Source organism: Mus pahari, chromosome 1 (genome assembly GCF_900095145.1).
Source record: "Mus pahari chromosome 1, PAHARI_EIJ_v1.1, whole genome shotgun sequence".
Lineage (NCBI taxonomy): Eukaryota > Metazoa > Chordata > Mammalia > Rodentia > Muridae > Mus > Mus pahari.
The window spans coordinates 21,537,825-21,553,259 of NC_034590.1; the positions used below are offsets into that span (position 1 = coordinate 21,537,825).

General features: G+C 48.5%; 1 protein-coding gene across 1 annotated transcript; it reads right to left on the reverse strand.

The window, feature by feature from the left end:
* Positions 1-232: 232 nt before the first annotated feature.
* E2f8 (E2F transcription factor 8) lies at positions 233-14,653 on the reverse strand. The gene is made up of 13 exons (XM_021201622.2): positions 14,312-14,653; positions 13,927-14,050; positions 12,044-12,322; positions 11,553-11,709; positions 9,100-9,414; positions 8,609-8,770; positions 6,780-6,917; positions 5,600-5,800; positions 5,341-5,428; positions 4,203-4,749; positions 1,492-1,624; positions 970-1,370; positions 233-543 (listed from the first exon to the last, which is right to left on the reverse strand). The coding sequence occupies exons 2-13, from the start codon at positions 13,939-13,941 to the stop codon at positions 361-363; spliced, it is 2,619 nt and encodes an 872-aa protein (XP_021057281.1). The 5' UTR covers positions 13,942-14,050; positions 14,312-14,653; the 3' UTR covers positions 233-360.
* Positions 14,654-15,435: the final 782 nt, after the last annotated feature.

The window sequence follows — 15,435 nt, forward strand, 5'->3', positions numbered from 1 at the left end:
TGAAAAAATGAATCCCCCCCCAAAAGTTAATGTACCTTAGTTCAACATTTTATTTTATAGTACTGAAGGCTGAATTTGGTCTTACACAAATGTGTGCGCATGTATGGGTGCATGTGTGTGTGTGGGTGGATGTGTGCACATGTATGGGTGCGGGTGGATGTGTGCACATGTATGGGTGCATGTGTGTGTGTGGGTGGATGTGTACACACGTGTGTAAGCATGGCAAATATCTGCTGTGATATTGAGTAAGACCCCAAATATTTACAGTATTTTTAAAGGTGGTGTTCTCTCCATCTATATGTTTATATTGTCTCATTAAATAGCTCTTTAGAAAATTAAATTAAGCCACCATCTTGTCAATCAGTGGATATCCTCAGTTGAGACTTCCAGTTTGCGCTGTGGGACAAAGAGGGTTCCAAAGGAGGTTTTGTTAGCACCATCAAAATCCGTGTAGGGTGAGCTGGCAGGCTTGGTTGGTCCACCCGGAGTACGGAAGAAACTTTCAGCCACCAACTGGGAGCCTTTGGGTGTCACAGGAACAGGCTGATTGGAGAGAACGAGGGAAAAAGATTATCAGACCCCTGGTGAACCATGCTCTCCAGAAGACTCAAGACCGAGCTAGATGATATCTGGGTGGCTGGGAGACTAACATATCCTATGTGGGCAGGGCGAGCCTCAGTGCATTCCTTTCAACTCTCAGTTACTTTGCTAAGAGACAAAACCTTATGACAGCCTAGTAATATGGATTCCTTGGGCATTCTTCTTGGGTCTTGGAAGGAAGGGTTGCCCTCAGTCATTCACCCTGTCATAATTAATTCCCTCTCCGATGAAGGAAGGCCAACGTGAGCCCTCCCATGATACAGATAATCAAATTAAAAGGCAATTCCAGCAAGGTGGGAGGCAGAAGCAGGAAGATCAGAAGGTCAAGGTCATCTTCAAGGTTTAGGCCTAACACACAAATCCTCTTACCTGCTGTGCCCCTGTCCCTGCGACTGGTTGCCCGTTTAGTTGGCTCTGGCCCAGGACTGGCAAGTCATGGTTGCTGGCCCTCCCTTGCCGAGAGCTCAAGTTATCTGGTATGACGCTAGCTGCTTCTACGCGTGGGGACACGGGGACTGTGCCAGCTCCAGGCCCCGGGCTGGCGGACATCTGCACGCCCGGGGAGATGAGTCCCAAGTGCTGCAGGGTGAAGTTTACGATGGCCGAGCTTGGGTTCTGGGCAGGAGCAGGGTGGCCGGAGTTGAGAGCCGGGCTGTTCCCAACAGGTACAGCCGCCATAGATGTTGGGGAGACCATAAGTTTCAGAGGTGTCACATGGAATGGGGGAAAATTCACAGCAGTGAGTTCCGATGATGCCACTGGGATCACACCTGGAAAAGAAAGGGGGTAGGGGGGTGACATCTTAAAGTAGGAAGTCCAGGAAGCTGACGCTGTGTAAGTGAACTGCAGGCCAGCCCACATCTTAATACATGATACATGGTATCTACTCACCTGCAATTGGGGAGCCGTAGATCCTGTGGTTTGGGGAGGGTGTACCTGAGTTTTCTGTGTTAGACAACACAGAGTCTGGCCCCAGGGATGAGCACTGGGTAAGAGGGATTAGGTATCCTGATGGGAACAGGGGCTACAAAATAAGGAGAAAGCATTTATCTCACACACATGTACACTAGAAGAACATGAGGTCAGGCACTCCATTTAGTAAAATTCTTGGCTGAATACAGCCCAAGACCACGTCCGCCCCCACCTTTCTTTTTTTTTTTTTTTTTTTGCACAGGCTTCATCAGAATGCTGCCACATCCTTTGTATAGGGGCTGTTTGTACCCCAACAGGGACAGAGTTGAGTGGGGTACCTCAACAGAAACCTACGTTTAGCTCCTAGGGAGCTAAACACATGTGCTAGCTGGCCTTCCAGGTTTTGAGACTCCTGCTTTAGAAATAAAAGAACTGCACAAGCAGGCTATTTCCTCGTATTTTTTTATAAGGAAAATATTCACAAGGACTGACCCTGCAGTCTCATCACGTGGAAAGCAAACTGAGCCAGAGGCCAAAGCTGACAGGCAGGCAAGCAACACCAATAGGTTCTATCAGAGGCCCAGATGCCAATAGGCACTAGCCTCCACTGTGGTGGTTGATGTGACTCCCGCCCTGTCAGACTGCTGCACATTCCTAAACACAAAGGGTGTGTGGGTGGCTGGAGTGCCCCCAACCCTGTGCTGGGACTGGGGACTCTAAAAGCATCTCTTAGAAGCAGGGGCCTCCTTTCACCCTCCTTCAGGTGCTTCTCTCTGTTGTCAGAACAACAGCCCACACTTTGATCCCCAGCTTTTGATCAGGCCTTTTCCTTGGGAACTGGCGAACTCAAGAGGCCACAGTGCTGAAAGATTTAAATGGTTTCTTAGGTGCCTGGTATTGTTCAAAGTCATCGGGAGATGGTGCCCTGAAAGATGCAGGGGCTGAGAACGCTTAATGGCTGGGTTTTGGCATTTTACACGGGGCTGCTACTGTCACTGATAGTTATCCTCTCTGATGGACAAGTTACTGTGGTTACTGACTTACTCAACTTCAACAAATTACATTTATAATTCTTTTAGCCTATGATACCGCTTCTTGGATTTTGTTTTTCCTCTTGAATGCCACCTCCTACCGCCTTCTGCACCCCATCCCCTGATCATTTGTCCTGTTTCGTTTTCTCTCTTTATGATCTACTATCAGATATGGTTGCATTTGTTTGCATACTGACTCCACTCCATCCCTACAGGTCTGGGATCTCAGAACATGTCTACTGAATGAATTTAACACCTGAATCATTTTCTTTTTCTGTTCAGTCCACACTAAAGAGTTAAACTAGGAGACATGAGAAATCTAAAACCTCTAATATGGGGTACCTAGGGAACACCAGGAAACCACTGCAAAATCACACACACACACACACACACACACACACACACACACACACACACACACACACACTGGCCTAGAGAGATTATGGCCCTTCCAGAGTACCGAGTAAAGCCAGGGCCAATGCACACCTCCTAGCATGTACATTAAGTATAAAATAATACATGAGATAGCTGATGGTTTGAATGGTTCCTACGAGACCATCCTTGGGGAAGATCCCAGACTCAAGCTGCCTCAACAAGCAGTGACAAACAGTGCCATCCTGCCAACATGGTGTCCTAAAGGGATCTCAAAGCCCTTTATACATCACGTCATGTAATCAATCCACCTAGTTCCACCAATACTGGGGTGAGTACAGAGAAGCAGGTATCAAAGGAGGGTGCTGGGTTAGACTTGATCTGGGGCAATTTCTTCTAACCTAGTAGATAGCAGGGAGTGGTGGTGGGGTGCTGGAGGAATAAACTCATAACAGATAAGGAAAAACAAGACATGGAGAAGGCAAATAGCGCCACAGTGGTGGGGGGGCATGGGGGGTGGGGGGAAGAAGAGACCCCAAGTTCTGCTTCTGTGCTCAGTGGCATCCGTTAAGGACACTTGGTTTCATGGGCCATTGTCCTGTGACTCAAGGGGGACTTCTGAGTAAGACTTTCGAGTCTATGACACACAATGTGCGTGTAGTCGTACAGTAACTATTAATTCTTTCCTGATCTAATCTTACCTAAGAAAATCGCCTAGAGGGCCAACACCTCTAGAAGCCAAGGCATCCACCGTACCTCTGGGTAGACGAGATCAGCTTGACGTTTAGGCTTACACGGAAAATGTGGGAAATTTGAGGAAGAAAATGATGGGGCGGGCAAATTCTCTTCCTGCCAACAGATGCCAGGTACATGACATCAAGCAGACGCTGGGGAATGACTCAGAAGACATGAGTTATGGGAGGGAGGCCTGTGTATCCCTTGGGTTGTGGTGACAACTGCTTAGAAACTATTTATGACTCTCATGACAGGTGTTTGTGTTCCAGTATGGGAATGAGGAAAGGACTTAGGGACAGCCACTTAGTGACGCTTTAAAAAAGCGAGCAAGTCAGCTTTTCCTCTCAAGGTTTAAAAATGTCCCTGCTGTCATCCGTGTGAGGATTAGCTGTCTGGGACCTCATTTGGATAGGGGATGTTAAGGGATAATTCTTTGTCTTCTGAGAGACAGTTCTTTGCTTTGGTAAACTTCACAAGCCACCAAAATCTTGTGGAGTCAGCCTCGGGATTGCTAGAACTTAAGAGCACCATCCCATCTGAGGCTATACTCACCGTGGGGGTGGGGACATTCTCAAGCGCTTTCAGGTCCTCTTTAGGTTTCTTTACAGAACCGGGACCACTGTCCTCCGCAGTGATCGTCCTTTTTGTGCCCCGATCTCCAGTCGTCTCCTTGCTTCGATGCTTAGCACCTTGCCTTTCTGGTGCTGGCTGCAAGCTTCCAGGTCTGCAGGAGGCACCGGACTTTGTGGCATCTGTGGCGGTCTTCTCAGTGGGGGCAGCGTCTGTAGGGTCTTTGGATCCAGTAGCATTAGAGGGCTGGGTAGGGCAGACTGTTGGGTTCAGGCCAGGGGGTGGTGTCAACATTTGGGCTTGGGCAGGTTGCAAGTAGATGGCATACGATGGGCCCGAAGGGGCCTGAGGTAGGATCACAGGCACTGCAGAGGACAATGGGCTAGGGATCAGGGGGACCACACCCAGGGGCTGGATAAGGGACGGCGCAAGCAGCTCCAGCTCAGTGTTCACTGCAGGGTCCAGGGGAGCCAGTGGTTTGTAGTGCCCAGATCTCGCTAAGTTTACTTTCACTTTCTTCCTGGGTTCACTGAAAGAGAAGATTTATGGAACATCATGGAACCACATTGCTCCTAAGTATTCTTGTCTGGATGTGTGTGAACATACAGGCATTGGAGGCCAGAGGTTGACATGAGACGTCTTCCTTAGTGATTTTCATCTTTTCAGTGAGCCTGGAGTTCATCAGTTTAGCTGGACTGGCCAGCCAATGAGCTCTGGGGATCCTTCAGTGGCCACAATGGGATTAAAGATGGGTGTTGTCATCAGTTTAGCTGAGGCGGCTGGGTAATGAGCTCCATGGAGCCTCTAGCGGCCACATCTTCACTGTGTGATTAAAGACAGATGCTGCCATGCCAGGCCTTTTATGTGGGCATCAGGGATCTCAGCTCAGCTCCTCACGTTTGAGCGCCAGGTACCTTACCTACTGAACCGTTTCCCAAGCCCCGCATCCTACCACTTTTTGCCCCAGTTAAAGCCACACTTTCATGACAACAGCAACAGCTTTTTGGTCTGTTTTGGCTGAGGACAGACACTGTAAAGGCTCTCTCTCTCCAGTTTCCAAGTATCTAAGACCACACTGAGATGGCAATACATCTCCTTTCCAGCCGAATTGCCAGCCTACCTTGACTGCTCTTCCAACTGCATCTTGCAAATAGCAGCGAGCTGAGCCATCTTGTTTGGGACGGGCGGAGAATTTTGAGAACTCTCAGCTGGAAAAACAGAGAAGGGAGAGGATGGTCAAAGGTAAAGATTGAGTAGTCAAGTGGAAGAAAACTCGGGCGTCCGGGGACCAGAAAGCATGCATCCGCCACCTAGACACACAGCAGTTAAAACCCGACAAAGCACTTTTTATCGAGCCTTGACTTTCCAGGGAAACGTACCTTTGCTGCTCTTGACAGGGCTGCTGGGAGCAGAACTGATCTTCCTCCGATCACTTTCTATGCTCTTCACCAATTTGATAAGGGACGGATGTCGAGTGAAGCTGGGTTTCCCCCGTGTCGAAAAGAGGTTTTTGGCACAGTTCTCTTTTGCAGACTGCTCGGCCTCTAAGGAGGCAGGAAGAGGCATGTCGGGGCTGGAGCCTGAAATGGAAAAAGCCACTGTCTGAAAGCACAGTTGACCCTGCTTTCCTGTCGCAGAGGAAATCAAAATGCAGCAAAAGGTAATGGCGTAGGGTGCCCACTGTGTGCACCTGCTCTCAATGCCCTGCACCGGGAACCTTGCAGTTAGAGACAGCTCGTCATGCTCCATCTCTGACACTGCACTGCGCAGCTAGTCCTCCACATCTGAGGAGGATGTGTCCCAGAATGCCTCTTACGTGCCAAGAGTTGCAGAAGCACAAGCCCCTCACATACAATGGCATAGAAGCTAAACACAGTCTCCAGTCTATGCTGAGTCTTCACTTCGTTACTTGAAATACCTAATATCATGTTTACAGAGTTGTCACTGCATATTCTTTAGGGAACAGTGACCAGAAAACATCTGCACATGTTCAGTACAGACCAAAGCAATATTTTCATTCTATGGTTGAACCCTTCAATATTAAACAGGTGGCTATGGAGAGTGGACTGTATCTCAAGACCAGAGAAATGCCGATGTTCATTCACTATTGATTTTCCTCTCTTGCAGTATATAAAGCCTTGTTTACTTTCTCATTAGGGGAATGTGAGAGCTGGTGGAAGCTGGTGGGTGACCCTCATGCCTGCTCCACTTGGGAGGCCCCTCTTAAGAAATGCATTCCACCATAGATCTGCGAGCACAGCCACAGAAGACACTGGCCAAGCATAAATGTTTATGAAAATATCGTGGCCCTGGGTTACACAGCCGTCACTATTGCTCCAGAGCCTTCATTCCAAATTCCTACTCCAAATAACCTCTCCCTGCAAGTGCGCCCAAAGTCACAGTAGCCACCTTTCTGTGGGAGTGTTCATCTTGCACTGCTTTTCCAATTATCTACGTACAGTCTTCCCACGTGTGGGGCTACATAGGGAGGAGGGGAGAGAATCCCTCTAGATTTAAAAGACAAACAATAAATAAAAACAACAACAACAGCACACATACCACTGTTGTCTGGGCTGACTTCTGGGCCCGTCCATTTAAAAGCTGGCTTTCGACCTCTTTCTTCTGTAACATGGACTTTCTTGATAAGATCCAAGCTACTCAGGACATTAGCAATGTCATACAGCCTCCTAATTTTTGCTGGGGGTTGGGGGAAGGGACAAAAGCATGTATAGCATTAAATAGAATAATGAAAGACCACAGGATTTTGTCTTCTAAGAAAGTCAGGTGTATCCAAGAGCTACCCTGCCAGCACCAGGCAGAAACTCCTGACTCCTTTCAAGTTAGTCTAACAATAACTATAATATGATACACACACACACACACACACACACACACACACACACACACACACACATATATATATATATATATATATATATATACATACATACATACATGCATACATATATATCTTCTAGCAACACTGCTTAAATTACAACAACAACAACAACAACAACAACAAAAAGGAGTTATAAATTTTTCAGGAGTGACTGCTGGTCTTGAGTTTTAAAAGGGCGATGGTCCAGGTTCCCACTGGAAGTGACTGGATGAGATGATCTGCTTGTGAAATGTCATGTTCCTATGTGTCTTCTTATTAGTCAGAATGGGAAGAAGCAGAAATGGAGCAGTTGGAAACGTATGGCTTTTCTAACCATGATAGTTTATAATGAGATTTATACAGTATTATAAGCTTGCAAAGTTCTATACCACAAACATATATACTAACCCTGCAAAACAGCAAACTACAAACTACACAAACTGCAAACTACACACCTCCCTGATCTTGAAAGACTTTGCCTTTAACAAGTCTGCCTTTGTGTCAGTGTTCAGAGTACGGGATTACAAGTTGAGTCTCCTGACTCACAGCCCTGCCAGAGGCCTCTGTGTTTATTCCCCCAAGGATTTGGCAAACGACACATTTGTAGTTCTTGGAACAGCTTCCAAGGCTGTGATGACCAGTGGCAGCGTGGAGCTGAAAAGCCCCGGTGATTCAGAAAAGCAGGGGATGACCCACTGGCAGTATCAAGATGTGTCTCCTCAAATTACACTTTTTCCAAGCGCTGCCAGTATTAGTGCCTTACTCTCTACTTAATTCTGTCTTGTGGATGAACTACCAACCCAGGGATGTCTTAACTTACTTCTACACACTAGTAGAGCTTTACAGGATATGGCATCTCAGGGCAAAGGCCCTGACCATCTACAAGCTCTTGGGACAGTTCTGCCTTATTGAGTCCACCAATAGCTATGTCTGCATCATCTTCCTGTGGATCCGAGGGTGTGGAAGGAAGCTCACTCCTGTCTGCTCAGCTCCTTTCCACACCTTTTCTGTGGAGGTTCCTTCAAAGCCTGCCATAACCACCATAACCATGGGAAGAGAGCAGGTTAGGAACCAGCTGAATTCACAGCAGCCGTCCGGCTAGAACTCTTTCAAAGTGGCAAGCCATCTGTGTTGCAAGGCCGTCAGGGGACAATTTAGTGAAAATTACTTCTACCCTCACGTATCAGCATTAGTGGAGAGACGAGATCCAGGAGCTGGATCGACTTTACAATGGATTGCTCTCTTAAGTCCTGGGAGCCTCTAACCACGGAAAATGGGGACCATCACAGTGTCAGATGGCACTAAAGCACCAGACCAGAAGAAGGTTATATGTCTTGCTGAATTCCACCGGTTAGCAGCAGCACCACTGGAGGGGTGGGGATGAGGTAGGCAGGCAGAGATCGAACATAGACATGTACCCAGAAATCTGCTCGGCGCCCGATCAAACGGTAAGTGGAGTTCTGTTGTTCATGAATGGCTCCCAAGTCTCCCGGGCAGTTGTGACACTTACTTTTATACTTGCTTTTATCCAGATCTTCCACGTGGTCTTCTCCAATTAAAATCTTGGCAGCAATTTCCAGGCTCACTATCTGAGGCGTCGACACCAAGAACAGCATCACAAACTTCTGGCTCATCACGCGTAAGGACTTGTCTTTGCGGCTGTTTACAGAAGCTTTGGAGAAGAACGGGGGATTAAAGAATTAACATTCGAGGAGGCAGAGTAACAAGCCTTAAAAACAGCACCACTGGACCACACAGTCGACAGCTGCAGTGGTGGCTGGGCATGGCGGCACACGCCCAGATCCTTAGTACTGTGGGAGTAGAGCGAGAGAACCATCAGGAACTCAGGGCCAGACTGGAGTACTGAGACGCTGTCTCACCAAACCAAACCCATCCCAAACACAAGCTACGGTAGCTGCCGGGGTCTCCGTGGCATCTTTTTTTTTTTTTTTTTTATTTTGCAACCTGCAAGGAGCACCATGCAATATCGCCGCCTCTCACCTGCCCGGAATTCCACTCCAGGGAGCTCTACAAAGCACACGTCTGAATGCCCATTCTGGCCAGCGTGTGACTTGATCACGTGGTCCTCTATGCCACAGCTCTTGATAAAATCAAACTCTTGCTCGTACTCCTTCCTTTTGATCATCATGATCTGCTCAGCGTACTTGTTCTCTTCCCCGACACTCTTCAGCGTCCCCAGGGTTTTGGTGAGGTTATGCCGGCCGTGCCAAGTGTACCTGTTTTTGGCAAGGCGGCTCACCATGTGCAGGCTCTCTAGGACGTTCACGATGTCATAAATCCGCCGACGTTCAACATCTGCCAAAAAGGGCACAGACTTTTCACTGTGTGCTCGCAATGGAGTAACTCTTCCTACTTGTCAGCAGGGGCAGCTGAATTAAGCAGTACTACAATACAGCACACGCTTCTAGCGCTTCGAGCACTGTCCAGGGAGAAAGGCAGGGCTCTCACAAAGAGCTCATTTAAATTACAGTCACCGCCTAGGGAGGGAGTGATCTAAATTGTACCATCCAGGACAATTGTATTCTAATGTGTGTGGTGATCACTGTTTCCTGTATTTTGCTGGGGAAGACTTAGAAGTTCAGACTTGCCTCAGTGGTAGCTAGGAAGTGGGAAGACCAAGCCTCTAATAGTCTAACTGCCACAATATTGAGCCCATCCCTTTATCCCCTACTACTACCCACGCCTGCCTGCCACAATCATATCACAGGCACAAAGTGCTGAGATGTAGGCCGGGAGAGATGGCTCAGTGGTTAAGAGCACTTGCTGCTCTACCAGAAGAGCAGAGTTCAGTTCCTAGTACCATAATGGGTGACTCACAACCACTTGTAACTCCAGCTACACGGGATTCAACATTTTTTTCTGGTCTCCAAGACCAAACACACACACACACACACACACACACACACACACACACTTCTTTTAAAAGTGCTGAGATTTTCAAAAAAGTATAAAATCCATGATGTCATGTCTTAGAAACCTGAATGAAAGAACAGAAAGTTACATTTCTTTGGGGGTCTAATTTGGTCCATGTTCTACCTATCAAGTGATGTCAAGACTAGCAATTCTATGGCTCTTGCAAATCCAGAGAGTTTCAGTGGTCTGCACGGTGAGATTCTCCATCAGGGGACAGAATCTATCCTTTCTGGAAATGTGCTTAATAGAGCTCCCCCTAGTGGCCTCTTGCTGTTCCTGGTGACTTCCAGTTGAGAACCAGCATAAAGGGTTCTTTCCTGGGTCGTTCCTCATCCCACCCACCCCCCACCCCCCAGGAGCCCTTCCCCACCAGTCTTCACAGGCCTCTGCTTCTCTTCTTACAAGACCTGGACTGGATGTCTGCATTAGAGCCAGGCCTGATCTGAGCTTTTCTATGGTTTATGGTCAGAAAGCACTGTTCCCACATGTCTGGCCCTTTTCTGGTGTTCTAGATAACCCCACTCCTTTCCTATAACACATATTGCCTAGCACGCATGTGTCCTTTGCTTGGTAAGCATTGTTCTACTGGAGATAGCTTCTACTGTTTACAGATCTATACGAGCTCCTGCACACACACACCACCTAGCCAGACAGAGAGTGTATGAGAAGAGCAGGTGGATCCAAGCAGCATACGCTTAAATCATGACTTAATGTTCCTGCTCAGAAAGGCGGTCTTTTTCTTTATGGAGTGAAACTACACATTAAATCACTATCCTGCATACACTTCAAAGTTGAGACGAAGATACTTTCAGGCTGGGAACATGTCTCCACTGGGAGAGTGCTAGCCTGAGTTTGACTCCCCAGCACCCATCAGAAAAGCAAACCTCGATGAATTGGTGGGCCCCAGTCCCGGTGAGATTCCTTGTTCTCAGAAACCAAGGTTCCCGAGGAAAGATACCCAAAGTTGGCCTCAGGCCCTGTGCACACAGTAACACACACAGACACCCAAGCAGGAACACACACAGACACCCATACTTACACATGCACACACAAATGTATTTCAATGGCCGCAAAGCGAATCAGGTCTTCACAGCGTGGTAAAGAGAGGACACCCATAATTTATGCCAAAGACAGAGTAACCTCCTAACCCATCCTCAGTCTCAAATGGCAGACAGGCAGAGTCACAGAAATCATCCCTTTATGCAACTGTGGATACACTAGTTCCTCAGGGACAGGGTCAAGGTGAACACCAGAGCCGCAGCTGTTTGTGAAACAAGTCGTAAAACACCATTTCCTTCCTGTACGGTTTCAGGGACAACCCGAACCCAGAAACTCTCCACCGACATTCGTTTGCTTCTGAGACTGAGTTATTCTCAAATCAACAGGACTTGTGAGGCTTCCAACTCCCACACGGCCTTATCTGAATCTGTGATAGTGTGACTGTATGAGCTCAGATCCAAAAGAGTTAAGTCCGCAGACCCACTCTAATCATTAACCATCCTGGCAACTGGCATACGTACTGAGCTCCTCGGCCACCTCGTCCAGGCAGATGTCGTTATTCACAGCAGGGTTGGGGTAGTTGGGGTACCTCGCTAAGAATTTGTGGCATAGCAACCCCAAGCTCTTCTCCTTCCGACTCGGCTGGGATTTCTCAAATTCGTCTCCAGATAAGTGTTCCTGCAGAGGAAGAGGTAAATAATGTCTCATTCTGGAATAAAACTTGACAGATTTATTGGGGGGGGGGGGCCCTCTGTGCTGGATGACTAACTCCTCTTACCCACACATACACGCAGTTTGAACAGCTGCAACAAAGTGGGAGGGGAATAAGAATGGTCTTAAAGCCTGGGATAAAGATCACTCATAGAATACAATTCCCCGTGTTGTGCTCCAAACATGCAAACTCTTCCCATGCTCAGTAGGTCGACATTTCCGACAGCTCAGGGTTCCACACTGATGGTCCCTTCCTCCACAAGCCCCCAGACGCCGCCACCCAGCCCCCCTGTAAACCTACGTGCAAACAGTCTCTGGCTTCAGGTAATGCACTTCGGTTGGCAGACAGGCCCCTTTTCTGATCTCGACTTCGGATCTCTGGGCTCACAGCGCTGATAAGCATTTTCAGGTTGGCTGTGGGTGTCCATGGCTCTCCTTGGGAGACTTCCTTGGGCTTGGTTGGTGTGGTTAAAGGGCCCAAGTCAGGCTGGATCTCAGCCAACACCACGTTGGCCTTCGAGGACTCACGCAGGGGGCTTTTCATCAGTCCCCTTTTATGTGGCTCAGAAAAGAGGTTTTCCTGGTTTAGAAGAAATTAATAACTGAGTTCATTGCAAAACAGAACCTATCAGAAAGCTTTCTGCCTTTCATATTGACCACGTAGGTTAAGAATATCACAGTGATCTCTTGACAGTATTTTCCTTTTTTTGCTTGAGACAAGGTCTCACTATACATTCCAACCAGTCTAGAATTTACTATGTAGTAACAAGTTAACCCTAAATTAACAATCCTCCTGCCTCTGCCTCTGTTGTGATTACAGGCGTGTCCCACTATACCTTGCTACTACAGTAAATTTAATAGTTAAACTTCCCACTTTTAACTTGGTAGAAACTGCGGATCTAAAGGTCTTCGCCATGTGATCTAAGAATTTAAATTAACAAAGGAATAACATCAACTACAGGCTTTATTTTTAAATTCTATTTTGAGAAAGGAGGGCTGTAAAGATAGCTTAGTGCTCACTCCCTTCCCTTTCCTAACTAGAACCAATCACTCTACGTAACTGATCACTTCTAAATTCCTACTAATGAGACATCAGGTAAAGGCTTTCAGGACCCACACCAGGCTCCACCCAGTGGAGTGGCTGTGAGCAATGGATGCTCATTGACATACCAGGAACAGGCTCAAGTAGCCAAGGTGAGGGTGCCCTTATGGTTAGGGCCTCCTGCCTACCAGCAGGACTTCTAACCAGAAAAATCTGCTTTCAACATCAACGCTTGAGGCACAGATGCAGAAAATGGGACCAAGGGAAGTAAGGTTAGCCATTTAAGGCCTCAGAGCTGGTTCCTGCTATGGTAAGTTAGCACTTACCTACACGGGCAAGTTAATACCAATTCATACGGATAGTAGAGCCTGGGCCCCTTTCACTTTTAGACACCAGGCAGTGCACCATTCTTAAAGAAAGGGACTTGGAAGGCAACAACTCAGAGAACAGAGATACCCACTGTTTCCTCAGTAACTTTGGAAACATGGGTTAACAATCCTCTATTACAACCAGGAAACTAAGGACTCATCAAGTGCTCTCCAGTGTGTATTTCTGCTGAATCTGCTACTTAGCAGAAGAGGATGCCAGGCATAGGGAGGTCACATGGGGCTGGCTCCTGAATTTTCAGTTCAGTATGATGCCCTCAGGAGGTGCTGATCCAAAGGTGGGGTTTCAGTGAACACTGCCAAGGACACTATTGAGCTAACATCTAAATGCTTCCAGATTTGTCAGGAACAGCATTTGGAGGCCCAGTGGGCTAAAAGGCTGACATTTTTAAAGGTTATCTTACAATGAAATCCAATATCAAATTATGACCTTTCTGAATTCCAATGGTTCGTGTAAATAACATATACATGGTTCATGTAAATAACATATACATGTGTTTTTAAGTACTAAAAAAAAAATAACAAAACCCAAAACTTCTTCCATATATATGAAATTTATACTAAACTTTTGAAACAAAAAGGTTACTTTAACCCTGGACAGCCCAATTCCTCTTCAAAAATTAAACTTTCCTTCTGGATTTCTGTAAAAGCGTTCATGACTATCAAACGAAAAACTTAAGGAAAACTTATTAACGAAAAGCTCTGGATACTACTTGATTTGGCATTGCAACAGTATAGACTGAACTTTAAAAATACCTTTTGGTTCTCCATTTTGTCAATTCCTCATACATTTAGTGTGTCTTTTAAGACGAAAAATCTGAAGTTCCTCCCCAAATTCCAGTAGTTTAAGTAGTCCAATCGATTAAAGTTTTTTACTATCCTTAAAAGGAAAAAAAGTAAAGCGAGGATTAAGAGCTGATGAAAATGTTTCACGCACACAAGAGCCCCCGGAAACAAACAAAAAAATGACAAACCAGGTTTATTTTTGCCTCGAGGACAGACAGCGCCTCTAGGCAGACCGAGCCAACAGACAGCAGTAAATTCCTCCATCAAACCCTTCTGTCACGAGACTTCAAGCAAACACAGAATCTGCACTGACAGTCCTCTCTCACGTTCAGAGATGGCTGTAGCAAGCACCCACCTGTGCACTGATCCGGGCAGCGGACGGAGCGCACGAGCCCGGGTTCCGGTGGAGCACACACCGAGCCTGCATCGGGGGAGATGCTGAAGTTTCTCGCCTGACACACACGTGCACAAGCTCAGTAGGAAAGACTTGTGAAGTGGCCTGAGAACAACCCTCCAATTCAGCCTCTGCGCTCTGAGCGCACGACGGGGCATTTACAGAGAGCTTTGGGATTTTGACCCCCTTTTTCAGGCTTCTTTCAATACACGAAGTATTGGGGCGAGGGAAGGGTTCCCTAGGTGCCGAAATCACCGCGATGCCAAAGCGCACCGTAAGCTGCGCTCCCGGTCCCCAGGTACAGTCCCCTACAGTAGCCCGCTTCCCGCCCGGCGCAAGCACTGGCTCCTCCTCCCCGCCAACTGCACCGCCTCCCGGGGCCGCCCGACAGCATCTCACGGTTTCCAGGGCGACAGCTCCGAGCCAATCAGTAAGCCCGGCGAAGGCCTGCGATTGGCTAGAGGTCCCCGAGGCGGGGCCGGACCTTCCGCCTTCGATTTAAAAATTTGGCGCGGAAAGCGGGACCCTAGCTGGCACCGCCCCCGAGTGCGCGGGGCTGGAGCGCGGGCGAGCCCCTCCCCCGCCCTCTGCGCGGGAGCTCGGCTCCTCCCCACGGGCCCCGGCGGGGCGGGAGGCGGGAAACGGCCGCCTTCACCCTGGCTTTCCCGGGATCCCACAGTCCCGCCGCGACAGTCTGCTCCCCGCTCACCTGTCAATCCTCCTTCAGAGCGGACGGTCCGGGATGGCCCGGAATCCTGGCTGCGCGTCTCAGGGAGCCAGCGCGTCTCAGGGAGACTCGCTTAGCCCCGCCGCGCAGAGGTGGGTGCCGGGGGCGCCACCGGGGCCGGGGCTGGGGGGGGCCGGCGGGCGGGCCGCGGGAGCGTGGCTGTCCAGGAGCAGTCCAGCCCCCGATTTGAAATTAACCCGCTCCGGGCGCGAGCCGCTCCCGCGGGCGCGGAGCCTCCCCTCCCCCACGCCCGCTCTCCCGGCCCGGGGCCCCGCGCGCCAATCCACGCCTCTGCACTGCTGCCGCGGCGAATCAGGCTGTAGGCACCACCCTCCGACCCCGCCTACAGCCAGACTTG